This window comes from Ceratotherium simum, chromosome 16, assembly GCF_057802395.1.
Source record: "Ceratotherium simum simum isolate JZ-2026a chromosome 16, ASM5780239v1, whole genome shotgun sequence".
NCBI lineage: Eukaryota > Metazoa > Chordata > Mammalia > Perissodactyla > Rhinocerotidae > Ceratotherium > Ceratotherium simum.
Window position 1 is genome coordinate 50,733,494 of NC_141915.1, and position 18,179 is coordinate 50,751,672.

Below are 18,179 nucleotides of genomic sequence, written 5' to 3' on the forward strand. Positions count from 1 at the left end.
TTAACCTCTATTTGCTCTTCTGTAGTCAATCCCTTGTGATTATAAGTCATAATAATGACTTATAATAAGAAATATATGTTTGGTCTTCAACCCAGATCCTAGCACAGAGTTCCTAAACCCTTGGAATTTCCTGTGATAAGAGTGATAATGGTGTCTTTTGTTATGTTAATGAAATGACTTTTGGAAAGCCCTTAGGTAACCTAAGAATGGAGGCTGGTTGCCGAGGAAAGAAATCATGTGATTAGAGGGTTGGAACTTTCAGTCCAACCCTCCCAACCTCTGGGGAGGAGAGAGGATATGAAGGTTGAATCAGTTGCCAATGGCCAATGATATAATTAATCACGACTATGTAATGAAGCCTCCATAAAATCTCAAAAGGACAGGTTTTGGAAAGCTTCTGGGTTGGGGAACATGTGGAGATCTGGGGAGAGTGATGCACCTGGAGAGATGTCCTTTCCCCATGCCTTACTCCATGCATCTCTTCCATCTGGCTATTCCTGAGTTGTATCCTTTTGTAATAAATTGGTAATCTAGTAAGTAAAATGTTTGTTCGAGTTCTGTGAGCCACTCTAGCAAGTTAATTGAACCCGAGGAGGGGGTTGTGGGAACGTCTGATTTATAGCCAGTTGATCAGAAGTACAGGTAACAACTTGGACTTGTGACAAACGTCTGAAAGGGGGAACAGTCTTTTAGGACTGAACCCTTAACCTGTGGAATCTGATGCTATCTCTGGGTAGATAGTGTGAGAACTGAGTTGAATTAGGACAGCTGGCTGATATTCCAAGTATTGCTTGGTGGTGTGGGGAACCCACCTCCCACTAGAATTCGTACCAGAACCTATTTACCCCCTCTCTCAACTGGCCTTCTTATAATGGCTACATCTATCTGCTTAATTCTTACTTGTCTCTCAGGTCTCAAGCCTAACCTCTCCTCTCCCAGGAGCCTTCCTGGCCCTCTTCCCATCTGGGCTAGATGCCCCTCCCAGATGCTCCCTAGCACACCATGGTTACTGTCATTGTAATATGTACTTCTCCATATTTTAAACTAATTATACTCATCTTTCTTCCACCGTAGATTGTACACATCTGAAGGGTACTGCAGAATCTTTGTCACTGTACACATCACAGAGCCTGGGACATGAAAGTTGCTCAATACATATATTTTGAATTTTAAATATATAATGTTGAATGTGAGGTGGGAAAGCAAGAAAATGTATTATTTATTTTTTCTAGAAGCCTGGTTATAAAAGAAAGGTCATTGGTTGGATGGTAGCCAAAATGAGTTATTTTGGTCAAGGGTAGGGTTGTTTTATGTGTGTGTGTGAGGAAGATTGCCACTGAGCTAACATCCGTGCCAATTTTCCTCTACTTTGTATGTGGGATGCTGCTTCAGTATGGCTTAATGAGTGGTGTGTAGGTCCATGCATGGGATTCAAACCCACGAACCCTGGGCCACCGAAGCAGAGAGTGTGAACTTAACCACTATGCCACCGGGCTGGCCACAAGGGTAAGGATTTTAAAGATGGTATTTACAAGAGGAAGGAAAATGCTGAAAATACAGGAGAAATCAAGTAACAGGTGGAGCATTGCTTTTTGGGGGGACGGTAGGGATAAGAACGGATTGGATCAGAACCAAGACGAGAGGACAGACTTGAAAAGGAGAAGAGAGAGTTTCTTTGTCACATGAAAAAAAGAAGGTGAATGTGAGAGCAGAGAGAATTTTTAAATACGACAACAAGAAGGAGAGATTTCACCCCTGAGAGTTAAGATGTTTTTCTGTGAAGTAGGAAGCAAATTCTAAGAACAGACCAACAGATGTGCTTGGCAACTGAGGATAGTGTTAGCAGTCTTGAAATAGCTGTCAGGAGAATGGAAGATATTTACAGTAGACATGTTAGGAGATCTCAAGTCATGTTGAAAGCCCTGCTGAGGTTGGTAGGACTCCTTAAAACAAAAGAAAAACTTGTGAAATTTGCCTCTGAATCATAAATGAAAAGCAATGAGAAGAGTTAATATATTGAGGTATATGAGGAAGCCATTTGGTTTAAAACTAATTCAGCCTGATCTTGTTTTTCCAGAATGGCCTGACGTGGCCTGTCAAGAATGCATTGTGCATCTGCTTTAAATATTTGCAATACCCCAAAGCAAAGAATGCTGCCTTTAAAGATAGGAATGTTGCCTCCCTCTCATATAAGCATTTCTTTAAAGATAAGCGTTTCTTCCCCGAAATTAAGGGTCAAACTGACCTGCTGTGTACATCTTGTGACCACTAACCTGCTGTGTACATCTTGTGACCACTGACCTGCTGTGCTAGCAAAACATCTTGTGAATGTTGTAAAAAGAGGTATTTCTGTCGTATTTGATGTGTGTTCCTTGTTCCAAAAACGGTATATAACTGTGCTGTACACCTCACTTCTCCAGGGTGCTGCATTCCCTGCTGAAGGTCATTTTCCCAGGCGATATAGTCCTCAGATTGGCTCATATAATAAACTTGATTTATAGGTTGATTATTGATTATTTGTGTCGACACTTCTAAATGGATGGTTTAAAATAACATATTTTCAGAAGTCGCTTATGGTTGACTAAAATCTTTGGCATATCAATAAAGGTGTCAACAGCTACTGAAACTGATAAGTAATGAACTACTTAAAGAGTTGAAAATGCTTAAAATGAGCAAGAAAGAAAAAACATAGTTATCAAACAAGGTGAGTTACTCAAACTCAGGACACTGTCATCAGCAGTGGTAGCTCGGTGACAAAATAGCAACACAAAAAGTGCATGAATTGACATATGTATTGTTGAATTTTGTAATATTTTTGCTATTTCATTCTTTTTACAAAACGTAATTTGCCTGATGCATAATTAAATACAATTTAACATTTTTACTTATATTCACCAATTTTGAATTTATAAAATAAAGTCATTGGGTCTACACAAGTTTCTCCCATTTTCTTACTTTATATAAGCCTAACTGTTAAGCTTGTGGCTCCTCGAACATCACCATCAATTATAATCACATCATTTTACAAGCTCTAGGCAGATTTTACAGAAGCTGCCGCACACAGCTTATTGGGTTTGAAAGAACTAAGCAATACCGCCATTGAATTTCTTCTCAACTTTTGTTGGCAGTGGGGGAATATCTCAGGGCAGTATGCAAAAAGTGAGTTTATTTGTTATGGTGGATGTTATGGTAGATGCCAGTGCAGAATGCCCAAATGGAAAATGGGAACTCTCATTTCCTTCTCTCTTATAAACTAGGAAATTCAGGCCTCATTCACAACATTTTTGGCTACTAATCTTTTCTATATTTGTTTTTCAGATGTTTGATTGAATTCATAGATCTTAAATTTTGCATGAGCGTTTTTTCTTCATGGAAATTATTTACTGACTTAGATAAGAAGCTCAGATGCTCAGCCTTTTAGTAAAATATTCAATGAGAACTCCAAACAAAAATGTATTCTGTCACCTAAAAGTATTGTTGACAATCTACAATCGTTACCCTTCTAACTCCATCCTAGGAGTATCTTCTGCCAGTTTTCTGTTTCAAGTCAGTGTAAACTTAAAAAGCTGAAGAAAATGTGGGGCCAGTTGACTTTCAATTAATCATTGGAACAAAATAGCACACAGTGTGATTTTAAAAGACAATAGCAAGATTTCTACCAGTTGTTGGACTATGCTGGTGTGTTCGCTTTCTCAACAAAGACATAAAGTGGATGCATAAAATATAACAAAAGTGGAGATCAAGTTCAAAGAAAAATAAATATTCAGATGCCAGAAAATGAAACAAGAAAACAAAGCTAAAATAGGATTGCTATTTTAAGCCAGTAAGTTTTGGGGTGGTTTGGCAAAAGCTGATTGATACACCAGCTAAAATATAATTCATGGGTAAGGATAAAATAGATACATCTTTTAAACAAAATCTGGGACTTCTCTTTTATAGATATCTCTGAAAGAACTGCTAATAGATAGATATCCTTCAAGAAGAAGGAAACTAACCGGAAGGAAGTAGTTGGGTGCTAGAAACTAATAAATATATTGCTAAACTAAATAAATATTGATGGTGGAAAATAATGATGACAATGACTAATTTGTGTGGGGCGGGATTGTTAAACACAATGGAGACTAAAATATCAAACAGCAATCATATGGGAGAAGAGAGAGGCGTCATCAGAACCAAGTTCTCTTGAAATCTTATAGTTCAAGGAGGATGGAAATACTGATTAACTTTAAAAGTGCCCTGTCCAATATGGTAGCCACCAGCTCCAGGAGGGTATTTAAATTTAAATGTTAATTCATTAAAGATCAATAAAATTTAAAAGTCAATTCCCTCACCTCTGACATATAAAGAGCTTGGAAGTCATCATTTCCTTTCTAACAACAAGAAAAAGCTAAGCAAATTGAAAATCGATGATGTTTCTTGGACTCGTCAGAGATTAAGTTTTCAGGGCAAACCACAGCCCTGAAATCTGGATCATAAGGACCCAAAGGCATTGAAACTGCTTTTTATAATTCAGTCATGGCACACTTTTTTGGGGTCACTCAAATACAGCTTTCTTTCAGGTAGTCTTATGTATAGGAGCTGGCAGTATTCCCAGATGTGGATATGCGTTTCCCCAAACCCGAATAAACCAACCAAACGCTGGGCTCCCTGTTTGGTCCTAGGGATGGGTAGCAAAAGTAATTTATTTTTAGTCACTTGTGGAATATTCCAGGTGGCTCCTGGCCAGATTATTCCTAACAGTTTTAGCGTTAGGGCAGGTCCTTGGAGCTTTGCTGAATTTATTAACCAGCCTTGGTTGGTTATGCAAGCCATTACATTCAAATTAGTCCTAGCCTGCTGTTCAGTTTCCAACACATCATACATCATCATATATGGTGTATTATTACACTGGAGACCTGTGTCAAGTCCAAATCCCTTCTGACCGAATTATGACAGTAAGCTGGTGAGTTTAGACAACCCCAAGGCAGCATGGTCAATGTAAGAGGTGATCCTTCCCATGTGAAAGTGAACTGCAGTTGGCTCCTGTAGGGCCTGGGCTTTGCTTGCTCAGCAAAAGCCCACAAGCCCATCGCAACCATGTGTCCTTCTGGCTCCCTTCTGAGCTGGACGCCCAGCTGCTGGGATTTGAAACAATCCAGAGCCTGGCTAGCCGGGATCTTACCTTATCTCACTCAAAGAACATCACATCTTAAAGGGACACAGAGCCCCTCCACATGAGCTACAGTTCCTGGGAACGCTGGTCATACCAGGGACAACCCTGTTGGCAAGCATATAGCCTTTGTGTCCCCTGCCTATATATGCAGCCCCCTACCCACCAGCGGATGCAGGTGCACATTGCTGTCCAGCCAGCCGCTACTGGACGTCCCTGTAAGTAACTCCCAATAAACCTGTATGTCTCGTTCTCCAACTCTGGCTCTTTTCTTTGGTCTCTCCCCAACCTATCCCACCCTGCTCACCCAACTGGGCATGCGGCCAGACAGCTCCTCTCCAAGACTGAGATAGAGAAGAAAGCATTTGAAAAAACTGAGTGCCGGTCTCCTTTAGACTGTTAGATTTTTTCGTATCGTCCAAACCATGTCTAGAACTACTGAGGCTATGGGCGGTGCAACTTTATTTAAGCCTCAATAGTCTCCTGTTAGTGTCCACAAGCTATGAGCCTTTTTCACAGGCCACACGGGGCTATTGTACAGAGAATTCATCGGTACCAGCACTCCAGCTTCTAACATGTCATTGAAGTGGTGATCTCTTTCTGCCCGCCAGGTATTCCATATTGGTTGTTTTTTGTGTGTGTGTGAGGAAGATCAGCCCTGAGCTAACATCCATGCTAATCCTCCTCTTTTTGCTGAGGAAAACCGGCTCTGAGCTAACATCTATTGCCAATCCTCCTCCTTTTTTTTCCCCAAAGCCCCACTAGATAGTTGTATGTCATCGTTGCACATCCTTCTAGTTGCTGCATGTGGGACGCGGCCTCAGCATGGCCGGAGAAGCGGTGCATCGGTGCGCGCCCGGGATCCGAACCTGGGCCGCCAGTAGCGGAGCACACGCACTTAACCGCTAAGCCACAGGGTTGGCCCAATTCCATATCGTTTTAAGTTAACCACCTGTGTGGGTTCAGACAGAACTAGTGGTTCCCATTTAGCATGTCCAACTAAGACTGGCCTGAAGGCGGACTTTCATGCCTTCTCTTTACAATACTAGGTAGGGGAAACCATCTCTGCTTGGACATAGTATTCATCCCAATGATAAGTTCAGGTAAAGAAGACCCGACTATCCCATATAAAGTTTGTTCAAAAATCCCAATTTTCATCTAAACTTTCACCTTAATCCCATTAACCTTTGCATCTTCATTTCCTCCCAATCTAAATTTAGCTGCCATTAAGACATCACCAACAGTTTTCAAATCACAGAGCATTGGGCTCCTGTGTCAAGGAGTCCCAGAAAAGTCTCTCTCCTTCCACCCCAACCTGGCCATTTTATGCACACATGTGCATATGGCCTTGGGTTCCCGTCAGGTTGAGCCAGAAGACCCTGGCCTCTCCTTCAATATTTACCTTGATTAATCTGCTTAACCTATACCTTAGGCAATTCTAGGTGGGGTTTCTCATTGTAATTTTTGCCTTCTGGCTTTTTAAATTCCTCTAAACTGGGGTAAATGGAGTGGGCTTGTTTGGGGCCTTCTAATGTTGGGGGACCAGCAGGGAGTCCCACTGATCCACCCAGCCTTTGATAGTGCTACATCAACACCTTTGTTTCAACACCATCAATATCTGCCACCTCCATCTAATTTCTCCATAACCATGTAAATAGTTTCTTGTATCAATTCCAATGATGGGGGTTCCCCACACCCACAAGCAATTTCTCAGACACCAGCTGGGTGTCCTACAATTCAACTCAATACTGACACTATCTACCCAGAAATAGTATCAGGTCCCACATGTTAAGGGCTCAGTCCCAAAATCCACAGTTCAGATGCCAATGGTAAGCCCAGGTTGTTACCTGTACTTCCTACCAATTGGCTATAAATCAGACATTCCCACAACCCCCTCCTCAGGTTCAATTAATTTGCTAGAGTGGCTCACAGAACTCAGAGAAACATTTTACTTACCAGATTAGCGGTTTATTATAAAAGAATATAACTCAGGAACAGCCAGATGGAGGAGATGCATGGGACAAAGTATGGGGAAAGGGACACACAGTTTCACGCTTTCTCTGAATGCACCACTGCCCCCCGCGTCTCCACGAGGTCACCAGCCCGGAAGTTCTCTGAACCCCGTCCTTTTGGGTTTTTATGGAGGCTTTACTACACAGGCATGATTGATTAAATCATTGGCCATTGGCAATCCATTGAACTTCCAGGCCCTCTCCCCTCCCTGGATAGTTCCAACCCTCTAATCACAGGGTTGGTTCTCCTGGCAACTAGCCCCTCTCCTTAGGTGGGTCCAAAACTCACATCATTAACTTAACAAGAGACACCTTTGTTGCTCTCATCTCTTAGGAAATTCCAAGGGTTTTAGGAGATCTGTGCCAGACACAAAGATGAAGACCAAACATATATATGTCTTATTATAAATCACAATATCACTCCATCTAAAGACTTCAACCTTGCTGAGACCAGTCCCTTGACTCTCCTCTCTGTCTCTCCCCATTTTATTTTTAATTACTTTAGTGACCTTGTGTAGCGTCACACTTGTCTGGCAATAGACTATGTGCCCTATAGCAACCATGTGTCCTTCTGGCCTCCTTCTGGGCATGATGCCAACCATCTAGTATTGTAACGATTCAGAAAGAACATCACGTCTTGGAGGAACACAGAGCCCCTCCACATGAGCTACTGGTCCTTGGAATGCTGGTCATGCAGGGACAGTCCTTCTTGGCAAGCCTGTAGCTTTTGTTCCCCTGCCTACTTAAGCAACTCCTGCTCTGTTCACCGTAGCTGGTGCAGGTGCACACTTTCACCCAAACAGCCACTCCTGGACACTCTCTGTATGTAAGTCCCAATCAACATTTATGTCTCGTACACTGTCTCTGGGTCTTTTCTTCAGCCTCTCTACTACTTATCCCACACTGCTTGCACAGCTGGGTGTGCAGTCAGACACCCTGTTGTCAATAATATCCATAGAGGGAAGCTGAGACAGCAACCTGATAAAACTTCTCAGACTGTTTGATTTTGCAAGAGTAATGTCACATGCGGTGCCCATGTAAAAGGGGGCCCCCTTAATCACAGAATTTACCATAACCTGGCAACCGGCATATTCAGTGGGTGAATATCCCAGTCATGATAAAGCCAATCCCTCATGGCTTGCACGTGAAGCAGATCAGCTGCTTCATCTGAGGTGTTCTGCTTGGCATTTACAGGGGGAATTGGGCAGTCTCCCTTCTCAGGATAAACACACTTGACGGTGGCTGTTATCCAGTCCACCAGGCAGACCGTTCCCTCAGGAATAACCTCTGTGTGTCTGGATCACTTAAAGCCATCTGTAATTGTTCAGCAGCGAACTGTGGGCCCTGTATCAACCCAAACATGCTCTTCCTTCTGCAACATTCAAAACCAAAGACACAGCCCCCAGATTAGTCACTCTCACAATTCATTTTAGTAAAGGTTCCTCAGGCAGCTGATGATACCCATCCACACAATGCGGCAACTCCTTCACACTGTACCCCCTGGTTTCAGTAGTTTCTTGGTTTTATCCTCCACCACACTGACTACTTTTTTGGTGACCAGAGGCCTTCAAGGTACTTTCTTGGCATGATTTTTCCCATTGTGGGCAGCTTTGACGTTAGTGGCCAAAGCTCAGACTGATTCAAATCTGAGCTTAGTCCAGCATCAAGTTCCCACCCAGCACTTTCCCTCGTTTTAGCTATTACAAATAACAATAACCAAGAGACTCTATGTTTAGCGTACTTTATGTTATTTTGCATTTTCTTATGTACCCAGTGAGCCAGTTCCTCAGGAGCTGGGTCTACTCTCATCTCTAATTCTGCTGTTAAGCTTTACCTTTAGCAACTGATCAAAGCATAGCTGCAGTTTACTCCATGAGTGATGAAGTAGCCATCCAGGCAGCAACGGTTCCTCACCCTCTGCCCTTTCATTCTTTCTCTTCCCAAACCATGTTTCCATGAGCCAGAGCCATTCAGGCAAATCCCACTTCACTGACACTAGATGTCTAGGAAAAACACACTATGTTTTCCTTTGCTCTCACACTTCACTTCTGGCCACCAAATGTGTGGGGTTTTTTCCTATACTGACCAATTCTCCAACACCAGCTGGGTGTCCTACAATTCAGTTTAGTTCTGACACTATCTATATGGAGTTAGTATCAGATCCCACAAGTTAAGGGCTCAGTCCCACAAAACAGCTCCCACTTCAGACAGCAATCACAAGTCCCAGGTTGTCACCTGTGCTTGTGACCAACTGGCTGTAAATTGGGAGTCCCATCACCCCCTCCTTGGGTTCAACAATTTGCTAGGACAGCTCACAGAACTCGAGAACATTTACTCATATTTACTGATTTATTATATAATAAAGAGTACGATAAAGGATTCGGATGAATAGCCAAATGAAGAGATACATAGGGCGAGGTCTGGAAGGGGTCCTGAGCACAGGAGCTTTGGTCCCTGTGGGATTGGGCTGCACCACCCTCCCGGCACGTGGATGTGTTTGCCAATCTGGAAACTCTCTAAACCTAGTACTTTTGGGATTTTTATGGAGGCTTCATCAGGTAGGCATGATCAATTATTAATTCAATTTCCAACCCTTCTCCCATCTCCAGAGAATGGGAAGTGGGGCTGAAAGTACCAAACTTCTAGTCATGGCTTGGTCTTTCTGGTGACCAGCCCCAATCCAGGAGCCCACCAGAGTTACCTCATTAGAACAGAAAATGCTCCTATCACCCAGGAAATCCCAAGAGTTTTAGGAGCTCTGTGTCAGGAACCAAGGTCAAAGACCCAATATTAGAAGGAACCAGGGGCAGAAACCAATATATATCTTATTCTTTTATAGAAGTGAATGCGGAGAATTGCAACCAGGATTAGCTTATCTGGAGCAGAAGTCACTAGAGTCACAAATTCGTAGGAAATAAAACACTTAAATGGTAATTACGATGAATTCCTGGAGGCTGAGTGTGGACTAGGAAAGAGTGAGACACTCCTGGGGTCAACAGTATGGGGTGGGGGGGCAGAAGCAGGTGGGTGTAACTGGAGCAGGGCAAAGGCTATAAGCCTGCAAGCATATGTCTACGGCTTGAGATCTGGAACCAAAACAGGGGGGAAAGGGAAGAAATCCTCTGACCTCTCTCTTCTTCCACCCTCCCACCTCCTGTTGCTACTTCCTCTTGGATTGGTCAAACCCAACTGGAAGCCAACCATCAATGAAGGGAACTGGTGATGCAGTCCACAGTGGTCAGCCTTCTCTGGAAGGGGTATGTTAGGAAAATAGAGAACAAAACCAGCACAAGATCTGTCTTCCTTTTTTTTAAACGGCTTCCTTTGTTTTATTCTCATCTCCATCTCTTTTCATACCCATTCATTTGCTCTTGAACACAATCCTAATAAATACCCAAGTTAATAGCTTCAAAAGTAACCATATTATATTGGTTTTAGCAAACTATGTCTAGTTTAACATTTTAAAATATTCATACCACATCTGATATTGGTTATTCAGTACTTTCTAAACAGATTTCTATAACAGTTAAGAAAATTTATAATTTATAAAGAATACAAGCGAAGATTTCATCATATTGTTATGTGAAATGGTTATGTATGTTGTGATGTTATACATTTGAGCAAGACAGGAGAATTTATTGCTTGAGTTTTAGAAATCACTTAAATTCTACTCTCACTATGATATAGATTTATTTTGTAGGACACTAAAAGCTCCTGAGTAAACAGTAAACTATAGGTGATTCATCATAGATTTGGAAATACAATACTCCAGATATAATTATGATATATGTAAAATATACAGATAAAATATTTAATTATATAAAAAAGCCTATAAAATAGATAAGAAAAAGACTAAAACACAAAAATAAATGAACAAAAGATACAAATAATTAACACAAAATAAAACGCAAATATAAAGCTACAAATTCCCCATAAGTTTAAAAGTAAATTAAAAGAACTTCAATGTTATATCAGCAAATATGCATATATATTTAATGAGGAAATTATATGTACTATAATAATTCCAACTATGTAAAAAATGCACTAAGGAAAAGGGAAATAGTTGATTTTCTTTTGGTATGGAGAAATTGTAGTGATTCTTTTATTCAGTTTTATTCAATCTCTATATTTTTCTGCATTATACAATTTTCTTCAATGAGTGTAACAATTTTTTTTTAAGTTATATAACACATCTCCCAAAAAAAAGCAGCAAGAATACTGCTTGGTCTTCAAAAAATTTTCTGGTAATATTCAAAATGAAATAGCTATGGCTTAAGGAAAAAAATAAAATAATATGTAAAGCTGATAGATTTTTTAAATTGAGGAATACAAAAGATACCCACACGTGTGTGTGTATATAGATATACACACATGTGCATACACACATATAAGAGGGGCATGATCTAAAATAGGAGTAAATACACAGAAAACTATTGATGAGGGAAATCAGCATCCCCCACAATCGTAAGAACTCAATATAATGTATTCAAATTTTAAAAATCTGAACCAATGCTGCTATGACTCGCATTGTTTTCAATAAGTCTATTTGAACTGCTCTTCCAATGCACATGCTTGTTCATCCAGTTCAAGGGACTCCAGACCCTGTGAATTTTAAAACAATTTCTGAAAAGGTTTCAGAGGAAGACTCTTGGGTTGTGCTTATGTATTAAAGCAAGCTCATAAACCCAGTGTATCACATACTGGCATGCAGCAATCACGCAGCTTCTGGCTGTTAAATACACCCTTCACATATTTCAGCAAGGGAATTTTTTAGTAAATATCATATTTCTAAAAGACTATATTTTTAAAAATTGCAAGTTTGTGGTATTATTTCCACAACACCCAGTGCTTGGCTTTTCAGGTATCTTAATATTTTGTATTGCCTTTATCGCCAGATTTTCTATCACCCCTAAATTTGAGGGGAGGAATAATTTTAAAACTTATTCATTGATTAACTAAATATACAAAATAAACCTAATATTGATGTTGATGATTTTTAAAATTATACATACTGCTAATTAGTACATACAACGACGCTTATATGACATCAACAAAGAATGGTTAGGCTTGAGGTTTTAAGGGTCGTCTGAATGAGGGAGGAGTTTCCATCTCATGGTTGTGTCAACTTCCTCATCAAAATTTCCCAGCTCCTGCTCCTTAGAAAGCTCCAGGAACACCTATATAGGAGGTAAAGAAGAACGAAAAAGAATTATCAAGTTGTTGATTGTCTTCCAAATAAACAAGAAAAATGCAGTTAGTTTCCTGTGAAATTCACAGGGATGATATGAAACCATGAAAGCTGCCTTACTTTTTCCAGTGTGCACTGAGACAGGCTGTATTCTTCCAGGTTAAAGTTACGTTTCACTGGGAAAAAAAAAAAAAAAAAAAAGACTAGTAGCAGATGCTTTTAATTTATTACCAAGAATTTTTTCAAAGTCATAAAAAATAAAAATGCAAATCAGTGATACAGGAATATAGCAAATGAATAAGCAAATGCTTGGTGAAAGAATGAAATCATGAAAAGTCATAGAGTTAATACAAATACATTTTAAATTAATCTTGATATTAGAATTTTCTCACATTACATTTTGATAATGTCTTTTATAACTTAGTATATGTATCTTGGGGAGATATGTAAGTTTCTTGAGGAACTGCATAATTGATTGATATACGTATTCTTTCAATCCCATTCCATCCCCTTTAAAAGGACCTGATCCTTCCACGGAACTGCTTCAGCCAGTTCATCTGCCGTACCAGCTCTCTGCTGGGCTTCCCCACCAGGAACTCTGCATGACAGTAGTCACCAGATTCACATATTCACACGCCCACAGTTCACCATTTATACATTGAGAATCTTCCATGTGTGAGCCACCCTTAGGTGCCAGAGATAGAGCAGTAAAGAAAACAGGCGGAAACAAAACCCCTGCCTTCGTGTAGCTGGCATTCTAGTGTGAGGAACATGGACATTAAATAAATAAGCACTTAAATATATAATAAAGTAAATGTTGATAGCTACTACGGAGAAACAATAAATCAGGTAAAGAAAACAGGAAGTGCTGGCACTTGGTACAAGACGGTTAGAGAAGGCCACAGCAATAAGGCAATAATTGAGCAGAAACCTGAAAGAAGTGAGGAAGTCAACCGGATATTTAGAAAGTAGAATTCCAGGAAGGATTAGCAAATGCAGAGTCCCGAGGCAGAGTATGCATGTCTGCAACATTTAGGAAGAGCCAGGAAGTCAGGGTGTCTGGAGGGGAAGGCGTGAACCGGAGATTTATATTATCTCAAACACAATGAGCTGGCACTGTTCTAGGCTTTCACAAACGAACTCATTAAATCCTCCTAACAACCCTGCCACGTGGGCGCTGATCTTATCCCTCTTTTTACAGGTGAGCCATCTAGACATGCAGGGATTATGTGGCTTTACCCAGCGTTTCCTAGCCGGTCAGCAGCTGTGCTGGGACAGGACCCCAGAGAGCCTGGCACTCCTTTGAGCTCTGTGCCACCATGCTGTGTTGAGAAATTACACATGATGGTCTGCTGTTGAGAATGACCCATTTGAAAGTGGGAAAAAGATGATGAAAAGAGGGAATGGACAATTTTAAGCGGCAAGAGGAGTTATGCACAATGCAGGGGACGGCCTTAGCTAAAGACACAGACAGTTCATCATTGTTAACAGGAAGGCAGAACACAGCACCGCAGGGAGGTTTTCTCTTGCCTTTATTTTATCAGTGAAATACAAAGCAAGGGCATCAACTGAGGGAGAAAAGCGGGAAGGAGAAGGATATGTAAGAGGAGAAGTGAAGTAATGTTAGGACATTTGGTGCGAATGGAAGCAAAGCAGGCCGGACTAAGGGGCTGTCTGAGGTTCATGTCATGAATTCACAGTAAAACCAGTCAGCACAGTTGTGTGTTTCCTGCAGCTTTGGTCTCTGCACTGGAGATTAACCACTTTCCAGAGAGCTGGATTATCCAAAGTTGGGGTTAAATTCTACCATTACCTACTATTAAAATTCTTAAAATCCTACCCTCCAGGGCCTACTTTTAAAATTTATTACACAATTATCTCCCAATTAAATTATTATCTAAGTCTGAATTTATTCTTCAAAAGTTTTCTTTAAAAAATGGTCATTCTTACCTGTCTCTAATTTGTTAAAGGCCTGAGATAGAGGGTGAACATCCGCCACGGGCAGTTTATAGGCCAAGAAGGAGGAGTACCTGGGAATAGGAAAATATCATAATTGACCTTGAGTTTCAAGGGGAAAAAAATGACCATCAAGGGCCGGCCCCTTGGCTTAGCGGTTAAGTGCACGCGCTCCGCTGTTGGCGGCCCGGGTTCGGATCCCGGGCGTGCACCGACGCACCGCTTCTCCAGCCATGCTGAGGCCGCGTCCCACATACAGCAACTAGAAGGATGTGCAACTATGATATACAACTATCTACTGGGGCTTTGGGGGAAAAAAAATAAATAAATAAATAATTATTAAAAAAAAAAAAATGACCATCAAAATAAATACTGATATTATCAGCAATTTCCTTTTTAAAATAAAAGTAATGCAAATTAATGTCTGGCTTACATATGAAATAAATAAAATAATTTATCAATGGACAAGTCTTAAAATGGCTTCGGTAGCTGGCTTTTAGAGATAGTTCTAGAAATGATCCAGCATAATTACATTCATGCTCAGTTTATGCAAACGTTTTTCTTGTTGAACACAGATCTTCTGAACTAATCCCTCTGAGTAGTTCAATTTAGGTTGGAACTAATTCCAACCTAATATTTCATCCTTGTCACCAGAAAGCTAAGCAAAGGGAGAGATGAGGTTGGGAGAGAGGGACATAATAGTGGAGGGATTCAAAAGGCTTTAACTAAAAACTTCCCTGACCTCTGAGGAGAGGAAGAGCCAGAACTGATTTTTGGCATCTTGTTTCCACATGCTACTTCTGGCTGTATGACCTTCAATGGGTTCAGAACAAACGTCCCCAGAATGCGCCACTTTGGCATGCTGATTATTTTGAGCTGAACACAATAAAGGCCCAAAAGACTCAGGAAGAGCTTTTTACTTCCCCCTCAACTGCCTACAAGAATTTAGATAGACAGCCTGGTCCAGGTAGAGAGCTACCACCAGAGATGACTACAGAGTATAGGCTAGCTGGGGGAAGCTGGGGGAGCTCAGCAGGGCCTGTTTGTTCAAAGTCCTCTCTGTGCCCCATTGTCTCTGCTTGGCGTGGCAAACATTTGTTTACCAAGCATTTGCTCTTCCCATCTGCTTGAGAACTGTCTTCCTTCTCTTTGAAGCCCCAGACCCCTACTCCCTTCTTCTTAGCTCAGAGTGGCATATAAGCGTCAATTGCCTGACTGTCGGGAAGCCTCCCACATCTTTGTGGGGCTCCTGTACATACAAAACTAAAATTTGTTTTTCTCCTGTTAATCTCTCTTATGTCAGTTTAATTATTACGCCAGGCAAAAGAACCTAGAAGGGTAAAGGAAAATTTTTCCTCCCCGACAACCCCAAACAGAAGTCTGATTGCCCCAAGTAGCCCTAAAGCTGCCCAGACCTCCGGGAGTGGCCCTCTTCAGCTCACTCCCTGCTCCTCCAGTCTTACTAGTCATGACCTTTCCACCTGTATCAAAGCCGCTTCTTGGATTTGTGACACCGAGGGTCCGGGAATAGGACTGAGTTACATGTCCGGGCATATACCTAAGGTAATTCCATTACATTCACACTGTGCTAAAATAAAAATCCCAGTTGTTATGTCCTGCGTCTTTGCTGTGCTTATCCCTCCAAGGAATTTCAAATTTAGTTCCTGCTCTACTCCCTGGCCCTCCCCCCCAGTAACACACAGACATACACAAACACACACATACGTATATGCATGCACACATCCTACCCCTTTCTATTCTCCATTTTGAGGCATGAAAACTCCATTAAAGGGAGACTCTTTAATTATCTCAATTGCTGTTTGTTTCACGTGAGGAAGATTCACTCTAAATAGTTGCATCTTTTAAATTATAAATATTTACATCTTTTTTATATTTACAGGGAGGCCTGGGGGGCACGGGGGTCATGGGCTTGGCAGCAGTCCTGTGTAGATCTGAGTTATCAGACGTTCCTTCTCCTAATTTTTCCAAGTCCCCCTCCAGGGCTAGGGACCAGTCTTGGATGGCTGAGAAGGCCCACACAGGGTGTCCCCAAGCCTCCCTGGGGGCAGGGGCAGTGAAGGTGGGGACAGCTTCCTGGGTAGCTCCCAAATCTCCTATAATCTGGAAAACAACAAATCCGTTTTTGAGGTCCCTAACTTTATTATAAAGTCAAATAACCCTGAAAGTCTCACAGAGCAGAAAAAGAACCACCGAGTGCATAAAGCCAACAGATTTCTTCATCATCGAAAGCTCCTTTCACCTTTCCTTCTGTGCAGCCTGTGGGAAAAGCTTCAGAACCTCGATGTGCACCAAAGTCACTTGAGAAACATCCTTTACTTTCAGTTCTAGAATGTAATCCTTGCCAAATTTGCTTTTCAGTTGTTGGATGGAGCCGATGCATCTGTGGGCAAGAAGGAAAACATGTTGGGAAAAATATTACTCCTTAAATTTTTTCATGTTGTTCTTAAATTTCAAATGTAGGGGAAAGGATGCCACTGAGGGAGTGGAAAGGAAGAACTCGAGGTGCGCATCGTGATTTTGCCCTTTTCATAGGGAATCTCATTTTGGGAGCCAAGTGCAGGCTCTGGAAAGACAACTACCTGAGTCTTCCAGACACCATGATGGCCATGCGGTCACACAAGGCCTCAGCCTCAGCCAGGTAATGAGTGGTCAGGAGGGCGCCCCTCTCTGTGTTTCTAACGGCTTTCTGGATCGTTTGCCTAAAGTAAGCCAAAAAATTAACACCACTGAAAGAAAGAGGGTAGGAAAAAAAGAAAGATAGAGGGGAAATTTTATAGATAAAATACAGTTTATGAATCATATTTAGATACTAATTCAAAAAAAACCAGGAAGTGTGAATACTGACTAGATTTTTGATAACATAAAGAAAAGTTTTACATATTTTTAGTTATGCTAATGGTCTTCTGGTTAAGTTAAAAAAGAAAAGGAAAACTTCATATCTTTTGGAGATACTAACAAATACTTATAAATAAAGCATATGCCACCTAGTATCTGCTTCAAAATAATTGGAGAGTGGGGAGAAGTGGGTGGAGGTATAGATGGTCTTATGTGGGTAACTGTTGAAACTAGGTGATGGGTACAATGGGTTCATAAAGGATTCTCTTCACATTTGTGCAAAATTTCCATAACACAAGTCTTTTAAAAAGTCGAGAAAATATTGGGCAGTCACAAATATAAAATTGGATTGGAGAGTTTTATTAATCCAAATGGAAAGTCCTAGATGTGAAAGTAAAAAGAATTTAAAACTAAGAAAAACTGTATAAATAAATTTGACAGATTAGGTAAAAGGAGGAAAAAAGGGAAATGGGGAATTTATGTCAGAAAGTTAATAGTTTCTAAGGAAACTTATAGACATCTCAATAATTAAAAGGCAAAATTAAAATACACTCCAAATTTTGGAGTGTTTTTGTTTTTTTAGTGTGAATACTACATGAATATGATGCAACATTAGAGAATCTATTTGTTAAATACTTGTTTTTCTAATAATATGGATTATCCCCACTAAATTAGGAACCAGCGGTTTTGGTTTTCCAAGATCAGTTTAAAAATGCAACTTTTACATTAGGTTTATCCTCCTGGCTCTGAGGTTTATGATAATTCTCACCACATTTGCTGCTGTCCTGTTGGATCCATGCCTGTAGACGGTTCATCCAGAAGCAAGACAGGTGAATTTCCCAGGATGCTCAGCACAAAACACAACTGAAATGCAGAGAAACACACCTAGTTGCTGCCACCATCACAGAATAACATCACACACCACACATACCTTTCTAGCGGCTCCTGCTGTTAATTTCTGCACTGGAACATTCAGCTGCTCATGCAGTTTGAAAGCATCCACCAATCTGATGGAAAA

The 18,179-nt window shown here is 40.9% G+C and overlaps 1 protein-coding gene across 1 annotated transcript in view; it reads right to left on the reverse strand.

Annotated features, from left to right (window-relative positions):
• Positions 1 to 10,113: 10,113 nt before the first annotated feature.
• Positions 10,114 to 18,179, reverse strand: part of ABCA6 (ATP binding cassette subfamily A member 6) — a 57,496-nt gene continuing 49,430 nt past the window's right edge. The window contains exons 33-39 of the mRNA XM_014789196.2: positions 18,093 to 18,168; positions 17,931 to 18,025; positions 16,906 to 17,025; positions 16,566 to 16,706; positions 14,300 to 14,379; positions 12,470 to 12,525; positions 10,114 to 12,338 (exon numbers count right to left, since the gene is read on the reverse strand). Coding sequence (XP_014644682.2) covers positions 12,237 to 12,338; positions 12,470 to 12,525; positions 14,300 to 14,379; positions 16,566 to 16,706; positions 16,906 to 17,025; positions 17,931 to 18,025; positions 18,093 to 18,168 — 670 coding nt within the window. The 3' untranslated portion in view covers positions 10,114 to 12,236. The remainder of the gene's footprint in view (positions 12,339 to 12,469; positions 12,526 to 14,299; positions 14,380 to 16,565; positions 16,707 to 16,905; positions 17,026 to 17,930; positions 18,026 to 18,092; positions 18,169 to 18,179) is intronic.